The 15,876-nt window shown below is 36.3% G+C and overlaps 1 protein-coding gene across 5 annotated transcripts in view; it reads right to left on the reverse strand.

Annotated features, from left to right (window-relative positions):
• The window catches only part of DEG7 (DegP protease 7), a 196,239-nt gene that overhangs the window by 145,493 nt on the left and 34,870 nt on the right, over positions 1-15,876 (reverse strand). For all 5 annotated transcript variants that reach the window (XR_016433313.1, XM_090014208.1, XM_090014209.1 and 2 more), the window contains exons 4-5: positions 15,114-15,172; positions 13,098-13,134 (exon numbers count right to left, since the gene is read on the reverse strand). Coding sequence is in view for 4 of the 5 variants with exons in the window: in XM_090014208.1 (XP_089870334.1) it covers positions 13,098-13,134; positions 15,114-15,172 (96 nt within the window). In the remaining variant the exon portion in view is untranslated. The remainder of the gene's footprint in view (positions 1-13,097; positions 13,135-15,113; positions 15,173-15,876) is intronic.

Genomic DNA, 15,876 nt, shown 5'->3' on the forward strand with positions numbered 1-15,876 from the left:
TTGCCCTTGTTAATCTAAGCTCGTGTTTCGAAGATCCCCATTTCATTTCATCTATCGATGAAAGTAACATAATAACGACTTTCAGATAAAGAAGCTTGAGGAGCAGGTCACCAGACATAAGAATAAATAATTTCAAAAGGAACAGAAGCTCTTTGATTTATTGAATTAAAGGGGATAACATGACTCTTACACAATTGACAGCTAGAACAAAGTGAAATATCTAACTCAAGACTCAAAACGGACTGCGGAACAAGTGCTCTTGACACAAGTTTTTGAATAAAGGAACGATTACAATGAGCTAAACGATGATGCCAAATTTTTTGCTTATTAGACTGAGAGAGACTAAAAACATTTTTAGTTGATAATGACGCAGCCAATTGAGTTCTTTGCGGGCTTGGAAAATTATCATGAACAGAAGAGGCTTCCTTGAGGACATACATATTTCCATGTCGTCCTCCTTCAACGAGCATCCTCTTTGTGAGAAGGTTTTTGACACATACAAAATGAGTAAATTCGACAGAAGAATTAGTATCGTCAACAAGTTTAGAAACGGAAAGGATATTTTTGACAATACTGGGAGAATGATAAACATCAAATAAACAAAGGGAATAATTAGGTAATGGAAGAACAACATTTCCAGCATGAGAGATAGGATGGAGGGCACCATCTCCAGTTTTAATATTGTATTTCCCATGATAAGGAACAGGTTTTGAAATCTTACCAACGTCTCCTGTGACATGGGCGGCAGCCCCAGAGTCAATATACCAAGTCCCTTGCTCACTTTGTTTGAAGCTTAATCCTGAAAGTGCAGATATGAGAAGATTCTTCATATTGTCTTTTTCATCATCCTTAGATGCTTCCCTTGGCTTTCCTCGAGCAGAAGACCCAGCATCATTGAATTTGCCTTTATTCTGTGGGTTGAACCAACAATTCGATTTAATATGTCCCAATTTGTTGCATTGAAAACAAGTTGGTACATTCCTGGAGTTTTGGTTCCCCGTAAAAGAATTAGGCTGCATGTTAGGGGTAGGTAGTAGTCCACGACCCCCTTGACCAATCCTTCTTTGTCCACATCCTCCTCGAAAACCTCCCTGTCCCCTTCCTGACAGCATCCCTGTGACTAGTACTTCATGGTTGTTTGAATTTAAAGTCATCTCCTCGCCTCTGATAGAGACTTCATGTTGTAGCAACTTTGTACGAAGATCTTCAAAACTAGGCAATGAAGGTAGACACAGAAGAGATGTGACTAACATGTGATAATCATGGCCAAGTCCATTTAGTGTTTGTTAAACCTTATCTTTGTTGAAAATTTCGCAACCCACCATGGCTAGCTGATCCGTAATGGTCTTGACTTTATTCATATACACTGTGGCAGTTAGGGAGTCATTTCGCAAAAGTTGAAATTCTCTTTTCAAATGTAAAATTCGAGCTTCTGAGATCTGAGAGTACGTTTGTGCCAATGTCTGCCAAAGCTCCATGGTCGAACACTCATCTGGAATGGCCACCAATACCTCCTGAGATAAAGCAGAGGTAATGTAGGCCACAAGTACCTGAACTTTTTTCCTCCATGTCGCAAAATCTTGATTTCGAACTAATTTGCTGGAAACTTCCCCTTTGCCATCTCGCTCCTCTTGCAAAACAAATTTTGGTGGGACATGAATTGTCCCATCAAGGTGTCCGGAGAGATCCAAGCTTCTAATAAAAGGCAAAATTCGCCTCTTCCAGGTTAAGTAATTTGAATTATTGAGTTTTTCATAAATGAGTTGGCCAAGAAAGCTCGATGGAAGAGAAGGGGAATCCATAAAGAAAGAAATTTGGAGACGGATAATAAAATATAGTAGGGATCAGGCCGACGCAGCAAGCAGTCTGACACAGCAGCAGTAGTCGATCTCACTCTTTTTTTTAGGCGTCAAATGTAAAGTGTTGCTCAGACGTTACGTGAGAGGCATCCAGCAATGAACCCTTTCTTGTAGTGAAAAGATTACACAAACGATGGTTCCAATTTGCACCGATTATGATTAGACTTGTGATGAATTCCAAAAGGTGTAACAAGAACAAATTTAAAATTTGATGTGAATGATCATGATAAAGAAAAGGCCAAAGATTGATTTACGATAAAAATATATATCTATATTTCTGAGATGAATAATCAGATCTCGTGTTTGGGAAAGTAACGCAGATCTAGAAAAAACAAACAGATTTCGTATTTCTGGAAAGAATATATAATGACAAAAGAGAATTTGACGAACTAATCTGATCTGGAAAAAACAGGATTAAATATGTTCTCAAAGTCAGGGTATGAAATCAGATAAGGCTGAAGAGAAAAAAACATGCCAGTAATTATGAAATCAGGTCTGAAAACGAAAGAGAGGATGATGACACAGATCTGAAAGATAGGACAAAGATGCAAACAAAAAACTGACAAAATCTGTCTTGAGAAAGAAAAGATGATAAGAATGAAACCCACGATGAAAGACGATAGAAAGAGTTGGAATAAAGAGCAGAATCACGTTAACCTGGAGTTTGAAGGCCGATCTCTCGAGACACACCTTCTGGGATCAACTTCACGCCCTTGAACAGAGATCAGACGAAGCCCTACTCTGATACCATGTGAGAAATCACACCAGAATGTATTTACGCAGAAGAGAGAGAGGAGTCGTTATGGAAGGGGCTCTGACTGAAGATTGTTTTCTCTATGCAGTCTCGTGCCTTATATTCTCAATATATATATAATGTGGGTCGGGTCTGGTATGTTACATCAGACCCAAATACAATAAACGCACACACCTAACAATAACATACACACATATGGATCGGGTCCCAGACCCGAATGGGAACAATATACCAATCTCAATACTTAGACTACAACATATTTTATTATTAGAGGGAGAGAGGCTATGCATGTTACATTATAGCAATCAAAAGGTGAACTTTAATTTTTAATTTTTATATGGATAGGGTCAAACTACCATCATAAAGTGATTAATGCATAATCAAATGACTTGATTTAATACCATGCCATATGGGTTTCTAGTAATCTTAATCTTAGCATGTATTTTTTTTTTCGTCTTTTACAAGTAAATAAATTAAACTATGCTATTGTGGGATTGACTTAGTTCAATTTTTGAACAGATAACATATTTGAAAATTAAATTTTTCTAAACCTATTGAGGCCTCTAATTGATGAGACAAAAAGTTCACATCATTATGTTTTCTTTGGTTAGGCGAGCTGGGAGATAATCCTCATGGAATTTGAATCAAGGACCCCTTAATTACGTTGGTACACCCTAACCACCCAGCTATCTCATTTGATCCCTTATGTTTTTATGGACAAGTTGGGGGAAAGCTCCTGTGGAATTTGAGGCCAAGACCCGATTATGATATGTAATGAAATAAGCGGAAAAGCAAAGAGTGCATTAAGCACTTACAACATCCACTAATGAACAAACAAAAAAGGGCTAACACCCAAACCCACAAGAGACAACACAACATAAAAATATAAATGTCTCTTATTGAAAAAGAGAGAGAGCTCTCAAGAGTGGAAAATACAAGAGGGGTTCAATTCACCCCTATTTATACACAAAAGAAGGAGAGGGGGGATGGCCAAGAGGCCTTAAAAGGAGAGCCACCTAGGGGCTCCCCATGTAGTCGTTGGGAGCCCCCAACGGTCACAAATGTGACCGTTGGGGGGCCCATCTACTACATGGTGGGGCCCCTTTTGTGTGAGCAAAAAACATAAAAAAGAAAAATATAATTTACAAAAAATAAAAAGGAAAATAAAAGAAGAAAAACAAGTACCCGTATCGGGTACTTGTGAAATGACTAAAATACCCCTATTGGGTATTTTAGACAATTACATATATATATATATGAATTACATGTATTTTAACACCCTCCCTCAAGATTTACGGGGATATAACCGAAAGCTTGTTAAGGAGAAACAAAAACCGAGGAGCAGCAAGAGCCTTAGTGAAGAAGTCCGCCAACTGGTACTCTAATGTGACGTAAGGTAGTGCTATGGTTCCTCTTAGGTATTCATCACGTACGTAATGGCAGTCCATCTCAATATGCTTAGTGTGCTCATGGAAGGTGTGATTGCTTGCAATATAGATTGCGCTTTTGTTGTCGCAACACATCTTCGAAGGAGTAGAGATGCCAATGCCCATATCACTGAGAAGGCTTCTTAGCCACACAAGTTCCATGGTTGTAGTGGTCATATCACGATATTCTGCTTCCGTCGAGGACAAAGATACTTTGTGTTGCTTCTTGCATCTCCAAGAAATCATAGAGTCACCTAAGAAAACACAAAATCCGGTAGTTGAGACTCGGTCATTGGGATTTCCTCCCCAATTTGCATCAGTATAAGCAATTAAATCAAGTGACGAGGCAGATGAAAGAAAAACTCCCTTAGTTATGGTATTTTTGATATATCTGACGATCCTTAAGACTACACTCATGTGCACGGTTGTAGGTGCATGTTGAAACGGACTGACTGAGTGGACGGCATGAGCAATGTCTGGCCGAGTGATGGATAAGTAGGTTAGAGACCCAACAAGTTGTCGGTAGGGAGTAGGATCCTCGAGAGGTGTTCCATCTTCCAACCTTAATTTTGCATTGATGACTTCTGGGGTTTCTGTCTTCTTATCATCGGAGATACCAGATTTGGAACAGATGTCAGCAACAAGTTTCATCTGAGAGAGAATGTACCATCGAGGAGAGTACGCCACTTCAATTCCTAAAAAATATCTTAAGAAACCAAGGTCAGACATATCAAAATTTTCTTTCAAAACCTTCTTAATATCATTAATGCCTTGCTCATCACTTCCTGTGATGATCATATCATCAACATAAAGTAGTAAAATAACTACTGAAGACCCTGCACTTTTCACAAACAAAGCAGTGTCAGTATAACATGAACGAAAATTCAAACTTGTCATTACATTACTAAATCTATCATATCAAGCCTTTGGGGCTTGTTTTAAACCATATAATGCCTTTTTAAGTTTGAGAATTTTATTTTTACCAATACATACTCCTGGTGGGGGATCCATGTAAACTTCTTCATTTAATTCGCCATTTAGAAATGCATTCTTAACATCGAGTTGATAGATAGGCCATTTTTTCACTGACGCAATAGCAATAAGAGTCCTAACACCAGTCATTCTAACAACAGGTGTGAAGGTTTCTTCATAATCTATACCATATTCCTGAGCATATCCTTTAGCTACTAACCGTGCTTTATAACGTTCTAATGAACCATCACTCTTAGTTTTAATTCTGAAGACCCATCTACATTCTATTGATTTCTTTTCACAGGGTAACGAAGTTATTTCCCAAGTTTTTGCCTTTTTAAGGGCACTAAGCTCTAAGTTCATGGCTTCAACCCATTGGGGAATATCTTTGGCCTCATTATAGTGTGAGGGTTCATGAAATGAATGCAACGCAATTAGACACGCTCTATATCTTGGAGTTAGGGACTCATAGGAAACAAACCTATTAGGAGGATTGGAGATCCGACCGGATCTCCTTAAAGAGGTTTCTTCTATGTTGTATCCTTTAGAGTATTTTTCTAAGGCGCTCATCTGAGTTTGTTGACCACGCCTAACATAGGTTTGGATTGGTCTATTATTTTCATCTATAACATTATCAAGAGGAATTTCCTCTAGGTCATTCAAAGACTCATTAGAGATTTCTTCTTCTTGAGGAGTCTCATCTTCTTGAGATAGAAGATCAAATAAAAAAGCATATTCACTTTTGTCAATATCTTTAGTTTTCACAAAACCATTTTCATTTTCCAAAAATGTTACATCTTTGGATACATAGAGTTTGTTATTTTTCAAGTCAAAACATCTAAAACCCTTTTGATTTTCTCCATATCCCAAGAAAACACATTCAATAGCTTTAGGAGATAATTTGTCCCATTTATGAGTAAGGACAAAACATTTACATCCAAAAATTCTTAATCTATTGAAATCGGGTGTTCTTTCAAATAGTTTTTCATATGGAGATGTATTTTGTAAGGATGAAGATATCATTCTATTTATTAAGTAAGTTGAGGTTAAGGCCGCTTCGGCCCAAAATCTCTTTGGAATTTCTTTGGAAATAAGGAGTGTCCTAGTGGTTTCCATGATGTGTCTATGCTTTCTTTCGGCCAAGCCGTTTTGTTGGGGAGTCCTAGGACACGATCTTTGATGACAAATTCCATTTACTTCTAAATAGTTTTGAAATTCATTTGATAAATATTCTCCACCCGAATCGGATCTAAAAGTAGAGATATTACTTGAAAATTGATTTTTAACTATCATATGAAATTTTTTGAAAAAGTCAAAGACTTCAGATTTTAAATTGAGAAAGTAGATTCATACATACCTAATGTAGTCATCAATGAAAGTGACGTAATAGGAGTACCCTCCTTTAGACATGACGGGGGAAGGACCCCAAACGTCCGAATGGACTAACTCAAAAGGTCTTTTGGACACAAAAGTTCGGTTTAGAAAAGGAGTAGATTTCATTTTGCCAAAAATACAATCCTTGCAAACAAAATGTTTCTCATTACAAAATTTCTTTCCAAATGGAAAGGAGTACATTTTTGAGAAACTTGGATGTCCAAGTCTTTGATGCCAAATATCAATATTTTTATCTTGGACATGGTTACAAAAAGAGTTAGTGGGGAGTTTCAAGTTGCTCATGTAATAGAGATCTCCCCTCCTATGGCCTTGCCCAATCTGCTTCCCGGACCGGAGATCCTGTATAGAGCAATCCTTAGTTAAGAAGGAGATTTCACATCCATGATCACATATTTGAGCAACAAAGAGGAGATTTAAATTAAGTTGAGGTACAACTCTCACGTTTGGCACAAAGAAATCTTTTGAAAAGTTTAAGGTTCCAAAACGTTTTACTTGTAAAGATGTACCATCGGCAGTTGAAACATAGGAGTTTTTATAATTATTACATAAATCGGAAAGCTCATTTTCAAGGGGGGTCATATGAAAGGAAGCTCCAGAGTCAAAGATCCAATACGACATACCTGGAGGAGAGGAAGAAGCTATGGCGGCACCCGAAGTTGATGGTATCTTGAGTAGAGTTTGTAGTGCTTCCGATAGTTGAGCAAGAGAAAAAGAGTCATTTCCTTTGATTGCTTCATCTTTCTTTTGAGTAGCTTCTTTAACGGAAGTAACCTTATTTTTAGGTGCTTCATTCAACTTAGGGCAATTAGGTCTTATATGACCCGGTTCTTGACAATGATGGCAAATGGCTTTTCTATAGTTGCCATTATAATTATTTTGCCTTTCAAAATGTGGAGGTTTGTAAGTTTTCATATGGTTGTCGGGTTTTGATACGGCCAAGACATCATCTCCTCCTTTAATCATGCCAAGACGGGTTTCTTCTTGGCATATTTCGGCTATGGCATCTTCCAAGGGAAGAGGCTTAGATCTATGTAGGAGGGAAGATCTAACTTGTTCATATTCGGGCCTAAGCCCATGTAAAAATTGGAAAAAGTGTTTTTTTTTTATTTGTTCTCTCCTTAATTCCACATCCACACTAGAAACTCATTTTGGTTCTAGTAAAGATAGTTCATCCCATAGAGGACCAAGAGTGCTAAAGTAATCTCTTACACTCATTTCTCCTTGCTTGATAGTCCGGATTTTTTCTTGAAGAAAGAATTGACGAGCAAGGTCTTTTTGGGTAAACATACTTTCATGAAGAACCATGCTTCATTCGCCATCCGAAATTTGGCAATGTTGGCGCAAATCTTGAGCTCCACATTGTTCATGAACCAAGCAAGAATCTTGGCATGCTTACTTTCCCAATCTTCTATTTTAGATTGGTGATCTTCAATGGCCTTCATGCGGGCATTTCCTTCAAGAGCTTTTTCTTGATCACCATCCATCTTAGTTAGTTGGAGTTGTGGTTCCGGAATGGTGCCCATAACGTATCCCCAAAGTTTTTTTCCTTTGAGGTTGTTCTCCATGGCGGCGGCCCACATCATGTAGTTGGAGCCATTGAGCTTGAAGGAGAGATCAATCTTTTGTTCCCCTTCCAAATTAATCACTCACAAGAGAATAAATGAAGAGAGATACAACAAGGAAAAAAAATATAGCTACACAACTAGCTATATTAAGAAGAAGAGCATACACAAGGCTCTGATACCATGTAATGAAATAAGCGGAAAAGCAAAGAGTGCATTAAGCACTTACAACATCCACTAATGAACAAACAAAAAAGGGCTAACACCCAAACCCACAAGAGACAACACAACATAAAAATATAAATGTCTCTTATTGAAAAAGAGAGAGCTCTCAAGAGTGGAAAATACAAGAGGGGTTCAATTCACCCCTATTTATACACAAAAGAAGGAGAGGGGGATGGCCAAGAGGCCTTAAAAGGAGAGCCACCTAGGGGCTCCCCATGTAGTCGTTGGGAGCCTCCAACGGTCACAAATGTGACCGTTGGGGGCCCCATCTACTACATGGTGGGGCCCCTTTTGTGTGAGCAAAAAACATAAAAAAGAAAAATATAATTTACAAAAAATAAAAAGGAAAATAAAAGAAGAAAAACAAGTACCCCTATCGGGTACTTGTGAAATGACTAAAATACCCCTATCGGGTATTTTAGACAATTACATATATATATATATATGAATTACATGTATTTTAACAAGTATGGCCTAGTCATCCAGCTGTGTCATTGAAACCATAGTTTTGGAATTGTTTAGGGGTATATTTTAGATTTTTTGTAAGTGTTGGTGATTACGTTGTTTGGATAATGATCATGCATACATTTTACACGTTTATTCATCTTATTTTATGCATGATCCAATGGAAAATCGACTTAAAAACCCAGTTTTATCATTAGTTTTGAGAAACCGCATTGAATTGAATTTTATCAGAAAATTATATTTTTCAAAGCTTTCCCTGCATTTTTAGTTTTTAGCTTTAGATTTTATTAGATGTAGTTTAGTTTATGATGAAATTAATAATTGCAATTTAGCTAGTTTTGAGGTCTTTGGAAACACATTTTTCATAAAAAGTTGTTTTGGAAATTATCGAAAGTTTTTGGACTTTTTATGAAAAATGGGGTTTTAACCTAATTAGGGCTGATTAAATAGTAGCATTCTAGCATAGGGGGGCGTCTTTCCCTTCTTGAAAAACACGCCCCCCCCCCCTCCCTTGCCTCTTGCCTCCATCTTCCCTTCTCCCTTTCTTCTTTTTCGAGCTTGGTCGATTTCTCCTTTTGATCTATTTCTCCTTCTTCTTCATCTTCTTATTCTTCATTTCATTGATCTTCTAAACTTGTTCTTCATCGGTCTTTCTTGCCTACATCGTTGGGGAGGAGTTTGGTTTTCAGCCGGGAAGCACCACACCCACATCGTCGAAGCAAACGTTACAATTTGCTCTTCTCTACTCTCTTCTCTCTTTTCTCTTTTCATTTTGCGTAGAATGCATTGCATCTCAATAGTTCATTATTTTATATTTTTTTCATAATTGCATCTTGCATCTAGATCTGCATAATTCATCTAGTTTATTTTATGTTTTGTATCTGTAAAAAAGAATAAAAAGAAAAAAATATATTTTGTTTTAAGCAATTTAGCCGTTTTCTTGATTTAAACAGTGAAAAATCATGATTTAGTTACATCGTTATTTTTATTATAGGATTTAGGTTTTGTCTTCTTGAATCTTGATTACCTTAGGATTAGATTTAGTTTAGGATAATCTGCAGCATATTTTTTTTTGTCATCATTTTTAAATCATATAAACAGATTTGTTTTATTAACCGATTATTGTTTCTATCATTTTTTCTAAAATCTGGTTTTGACGCCAAGTACTTTGCTATTTGTTTCAATGTCAGGTTCGTAGTTAGTGTAAATCAGATTGTTGATCTTTTATTGAGTTAGTTTAGTTGTTGCAATTAGCTTAGTTTTCTTCTTTTTTTCTTTTAGATTAGAAATCGGTATCTAAGTTGCACTAGACATTCATTAGTTAAGTAAGTATTTGCTGCATTAGAGTATTGGATTAGTTGTTTATTGTTTTGGTTATTTATTTTGTTGACTTCATTATTTACATTAGTTAGCAGGTGGTATTAAATTTGCTTTCTTGTTAGACGTTCAGCTATTTCATTAGCTAGGTATTACATTAACGTTTTTTTAGAATTAGTTATTATAGCATTAGACGTTGGTTCCAGCATTAGGCATTGTTTGATTTCAGCATTAGACGTTAATTTGATTAGTTAGTATTGGTTTCAGTTCTTTCATTCAGCCGTGTTTTATTTCATTAGTCATTGATTGTTTAGTAATTTATTTCAATAGTTGTGATTCAACACCAGATATTTGTTTTAGCTGTTTCACTTTAGTAGGTGTCGTGTTGGCTATAGCTAGCCTAGCCTTGATTATATTAGCTAGTCTAAATCATATTGAATTCACGTGATTTGCTTTAGAGGTTAAATTTTTATTGAGCATGCATAGGTAGTTAAAAGTAGGGTAGCCGATTCTTATGTTATCATTGCATTTGATTTTTTTTTTAGCATAGTTTAGGCTAATTTTATGTTTTCAGCTTTATTCATTAGCTTACCTGCATAATCCGTACGGCATAGAGTTTTAGCAGGTTCAGTTAGTCTATTTTGTCATTAGTTAGTCGTTTTGATCTTGCATAAAGCCTAATAATTAGTTTTAATTAATTCTTGTAGTCAATTAATATAGTATTAGTTAATTATCGAGCTTAATTTTTTTAACTTGATGATGTTAGATTAAATTAATCATTAGTTTGTCATGTTCAGCTCAGTGTATTCTTGATCATTAGGTTTAGTTAAGTTCTTGATTTCTTGAATTAGTTAAGCTTAGTTTGTTACATTTACTTTCTTGAATTATAGTTAGTTAGGTTATTTTGCTATTTTGTCTTTTAGTGAAGTTGTTATTAGTTAGTTTATAGTTTAGTTTAGTTAATTCAAATCTCGTTTTTGCTGAATTTGTTAGTCGTTAGTTAGTAAATTCTTGTTCAGTTTTCCTCTTACTCTTTGTTTCTTGTTTTTGTTTTGCAGGGAAGCGTTGAAAAACGTGCAGTAGAGCCCTTTTCATGGCCTCAAAATACCCTCTGAGGTTCCCTCAAGCCCTCAAAAGTGCCCTCAAATGGCCCTTAATCAAACCATAGAAAAGTATTCAACCTACAAAGGACATAAAGGGACACAAGAACTCAAGCACTGAAGACTTTTGCCTTTATTTTTAGATTAGGTTTTTATTTTTAATTCAATTCAATTCATGTGGGTCTGTAATAAGGCATTTTATTATTTGTTTAAGCCCTCTGCGTAGGGCAGTACTCGCTTGTTTATTTTATTTAATTAATTCTTTCTTTTTTGCAATAAAGAGTAGTGTAAATTGTGTGTTGAATATGAAGTGTTTCCCGCTCTCTGAGATCGGCCCGGACTCCACCACTCGTGCGAGCCGGTTTTTATATTTTTGGTGTCTGGCTTTCACTTGATTTTGAATAAAAATATTGTTTTAAAAAGTGTTTTCATAAAACTTACACCATATAACATATTAGCCATGTTTTGTGGCCTCTATCTCTCTCTTTGTTGTGTATATGCATTATTAACATCCATGTCTTTTGTCGGATTATTATCCTTTATCCATCAACACCATCATCGTCATCACTTTATTATTATTTTCACCAATTTTTTCACACTTTTGCTCATCATCATCATCTCCTTTAGTGATATTATTTTGTCACCACCATTATATCATATAGCTCTCCCAATATCATCATCATATTGTACATATCAACATCAGGAATATCATCATCTTCTTATCATCTCCAATGTCATTTTTTGATCTATTAAATCATCATTACTACCCAACTCTTACATCATTATTAAACCATCAACATCATCATCATTGTCACCATCATCATAATTGTCAGTCATATTCAATATGATTGTCCTTATCATTGTCACCACCACCATATCTAACACCACCATTCCCATTATTATTGTCACCATCATCATTATCTCACTCCCAATAATAGCCCTATTGCCCCATTTCTCATAGTTCCGTCATGGCTTGTCTGAAGAAGTGGCTGGGTTAGTACCACCTGTGAAGAATGGCACCATCTTGACCATTTCAAAGCCATGGAAGGCCTTAAAATGGCCAAAAATCCAGCAAATGCTCCAGATTTTCTAGTATTTTTTAAACATTGGTAGACAAATGCAAAGTCCAATCACCATCCTGGATGGGAGATAACCACATCAATAGTGAGAGTGAGGATGGAGAGGGTCGGAGACAACAACGGCAATGGGTCAACCCTAATTGATGAGGTTAACCTCAGAAAAAATCCATATATCCCGTCTTCTTTCAAAGCCCATCTTTTCTCAAAGTGAGGTTTTTTTAGGATAAATTTTTTGCCAACCCAGGTTAGCCTGTAACCAAACATGATCCCAGCCTCATTATAAGGCCTAACACCATTCATAACAGTGTTTGAAGCATTTTCCAAATGCCCCCTTAGTAAGCAAAAACAACTATTATTTTTCAGAGTTTCTTTATGTTGCTTAAAATTAAATAGCCCTTTCCAGCTTTGTCCACATACAACTGCATTTACAATCTGTGATTCTTTTCAGATAAGGTAGAATTCAAAATTAATTTTCCAATTGAAAATGCATTAGTATTGTCTGCTGCCAAATTATTTGACCTTCTAGTCTAAGGCCAACATTAGAGCAAAGGAAATATTATAAACCTCAATCTTTGTAGTTTGAGATTCAAAGTAGCAATTTAGTTTGACAATGCAACTTGATTACTTTAACAGCCTGAAGACAATGGATTATTCCGTGTCAGTTTCACCTAAGATATTATATTCGGTATGCCAAGGTCAGCTAATTCAAGATATTAACTTCGTCATGAACAAAGGGTAAAACCTTCATAACACAGTCATTCTAAATAAATTGTCTTTAAAACTAATTTTATCCTTGTACACAGTATGGTAGACCATAAAAGCTCCGATTTGATACAGTTCACGTAAGCACTGAGAACAAAACAAGCAATGTTGTGTCAATCCAAGACAGCAACTTGACAGTCAATGAAGAAGCATTCAAGCATATATGATCATGATGGTTACCTGCATGTAGAATGTATTAAAATCATTATATCCATCCCTGTAACACATCAATATGCAACAAGTAAATATCCAGCAAAAACAATGTTCAAAATAAAATAAAGCCAAAAAGGAAGACATACTTCACCAAAGTGATTCTTTGATAATTATAAATAATTGGTGTAAAATAAATTAAAAAAAGAAGCAAACGAAGACATTGGCAAAGAAGGTTATTATAGAAATATCAAGAATTAAACAATAGTAGAAATCTATGATGACCCCAAACATTAGGGACAATAAGAAAGTGTAGTCCTTATATCACGACACATTGGCTAGCAGCTATGTCACAGGGACTCGCCCAACTGGGTGCCGCACCCGCGTCGACGCGATGCAACGCGTGCAGGTGCGGCACCCGGTGTGGTCAACTTGACCCTGGGTGTGTTGACTGCACCCAGGGTCATTTATGTCCAACGTTTGGACTTTAACTTTATATATGTCACAGGGACTCTTCAACTGGGTGCCGCACCCGCACCCGATGCAGTCAACCTGACCCTGGGTGCAGTCAACACACCCAGGGTCATTTATGTCCAACTTTTGGACTTTATATATATAATTTTTTATATTTTTTCCGCACCCCCGCACCCGCACCGGCACCCATGTGACATAGGCTAGCAGCAGAGCTACATTATGCAGTAGACAGGATTCCAATTCCAATCATTGTTGTAGATGACATTGGTTTTTCAACTATAGGAATATTGCAGTAAATGCAAGAAGCGTGAAAACTCATTAAACAGTTTTCAAAGACAAATTTTAGGGTGCAATTGTCTCACGCACAAGAGGGCTCTGTGCAAAAATCAGCATGGAGCCCAATCTTCTGCAGAAACAATTACGCCATGCCCCCAGGCAAACATGATGCAAGGATGGACGCTTTGATTTTTGGGGCTCATTTACTCATGAAAGATGGCTCCAACAACTGTGTCATGCAGTGGAACCTGCAGAAACATAAACGCTGCTGAATATTTCTGCGAAAACTTACCGGTTTCCACACAATGGGGTACATTGTGATAATGATTTGAAGATTTATTTCTAGCATTCCCAAGATTCATTGAAGTTCTGATTCATTAGCAAGTTTATCTAGGATTTTTGTTAAATATGCATATCCAATTTTCCCCAGGATCAAAAGATTCTCTGCTGCATGTTAGCTACAGGCATCTATCAAGGGCCAAATATGTCAGACAAGCATTTGCCGGTACACCCTTTTATTATCTCCTGATAGCAGCTGTCCATTTTTTACAGTTTATCTAAATCAAAGTCAGCATTCATTTGAAAGTTCTTTGATGATGTGGTCTAACACATTTGTTTATAGTTAAATAAGATCCATTGTAACAAATTCTCCCCCTATGCGATGTTGCCAAGGTTATCGCTAATAGAGAATGTTGTCCTGGTACCTTCATACCAGTCGCACGTTCTGAAAATGATGAGTAGCTTTCGTGAGAGAGGGTGAAGTCAGTGTCATCATCTACAAGAATTTGACAACCAAGAGATTGACTATTTGAATATTTCATACTTGGTCCTTGGTTTATTAGACTATTTCCATATCATTGAAGTTGTAGACAAGCCTCCTCTCATGCTGCTTAAACTTTCTAAGGAAATTAAGATGTCTTCATAAATGGTTAAATGTTCATGTTATACAATTATGCTCATTTTGCAGCTCCCTACAGCTTTAATGAAAAGAAAAAAAAGAAAAATGAGTCAGTTGGGGCAATATAATTGGTTTGCATTTCTTTTAACTTGTTCAGACATCAGAGCTATTTCAATCATTCAATCCACATACATAATGACCCCCTTGCTGCCAAAACTACTTTATATTTCACCAACTTTTTCTGCTTTAGTCTCTCTCTCTCTTTCTTTTTTCCTCACTTTCCTTAGGCACACACGCCTTACGTATATAGGAGGCATAAACATTTAACAAGCAAATAATGAATACCAATTATATTCAGTTAGTCCATACTATTATAAGTGCAAACATCCATCACATACTTTTTATAGTGAGGAGCATCTCTATCCAAACGAGCAAGGGTCCCAGCCAATATGGAAACCTGGATTAGTGAAAAAAGATGATTAAACAATTAGTGTACACAAACGGGAAAAAATTGAGAAACTAGATATAGAGTTGCACATGGCAAAAGTTATATGCCAATTCCAATTCATTTCATTCAAAAATAAAGGACAACAAACAAAAGCAATCCGGAATATTATTCATCTATTGGTTGATTGGCACAGAGACTCTACTTTAATGATAAATAGACAAAAAAAGATACACAGATTTGTTTTTTTTTATTCATTCCATATAGAACTCACCTCAATTTGGTATATTTTACAATTATATCAGCTATCTTTGGCATTTACTTGATGCAGATAGAAACAAAAAGGGACCATTTTAGAACTTGTTGATATCATGAAAAACAACCTTTATAAAAGATTAATGTGCTTCAATCTTCTGCATTTGCTAGGATCTGTAACAGAATCAAAAAACTATCAGATCACAAAGCCTAATCAAGATACAATACAATTGGCATGGTTTTCCATCTGCCAATATACAGGTACACGGATTCAGTAAGGATGCAAATTGATTGGAGCACATGCACAACTCAGATCCTCATGACACTGGATCCTACCTAGTGTTGGATGAAAATAGTATATGTATTCCAAATCACAGTCAGATTCAGAACAAATACAATCAGGTCAAATCAGAACCAGGAAAAGAGTTATGTCTGCAAATATGTTCAAATCTGGATCAGAA

The sequence above is a fragment of the Nuphar pumila genome, chromosome 7 (assembly GCF_984573655.1).
Source record: "Nuphar pumila chromosome 7, dmNupPumi1.hap1.1, whole genome shotgun sequence".
In the NCBI taxonomy this organism is placed as follows: Eukaryota; Viridiplantae; Streptophyta; class Magnoliopsida; order Nymphaeales; family Nymphaeaceae; genus Nuphar; species Nuphar pumila.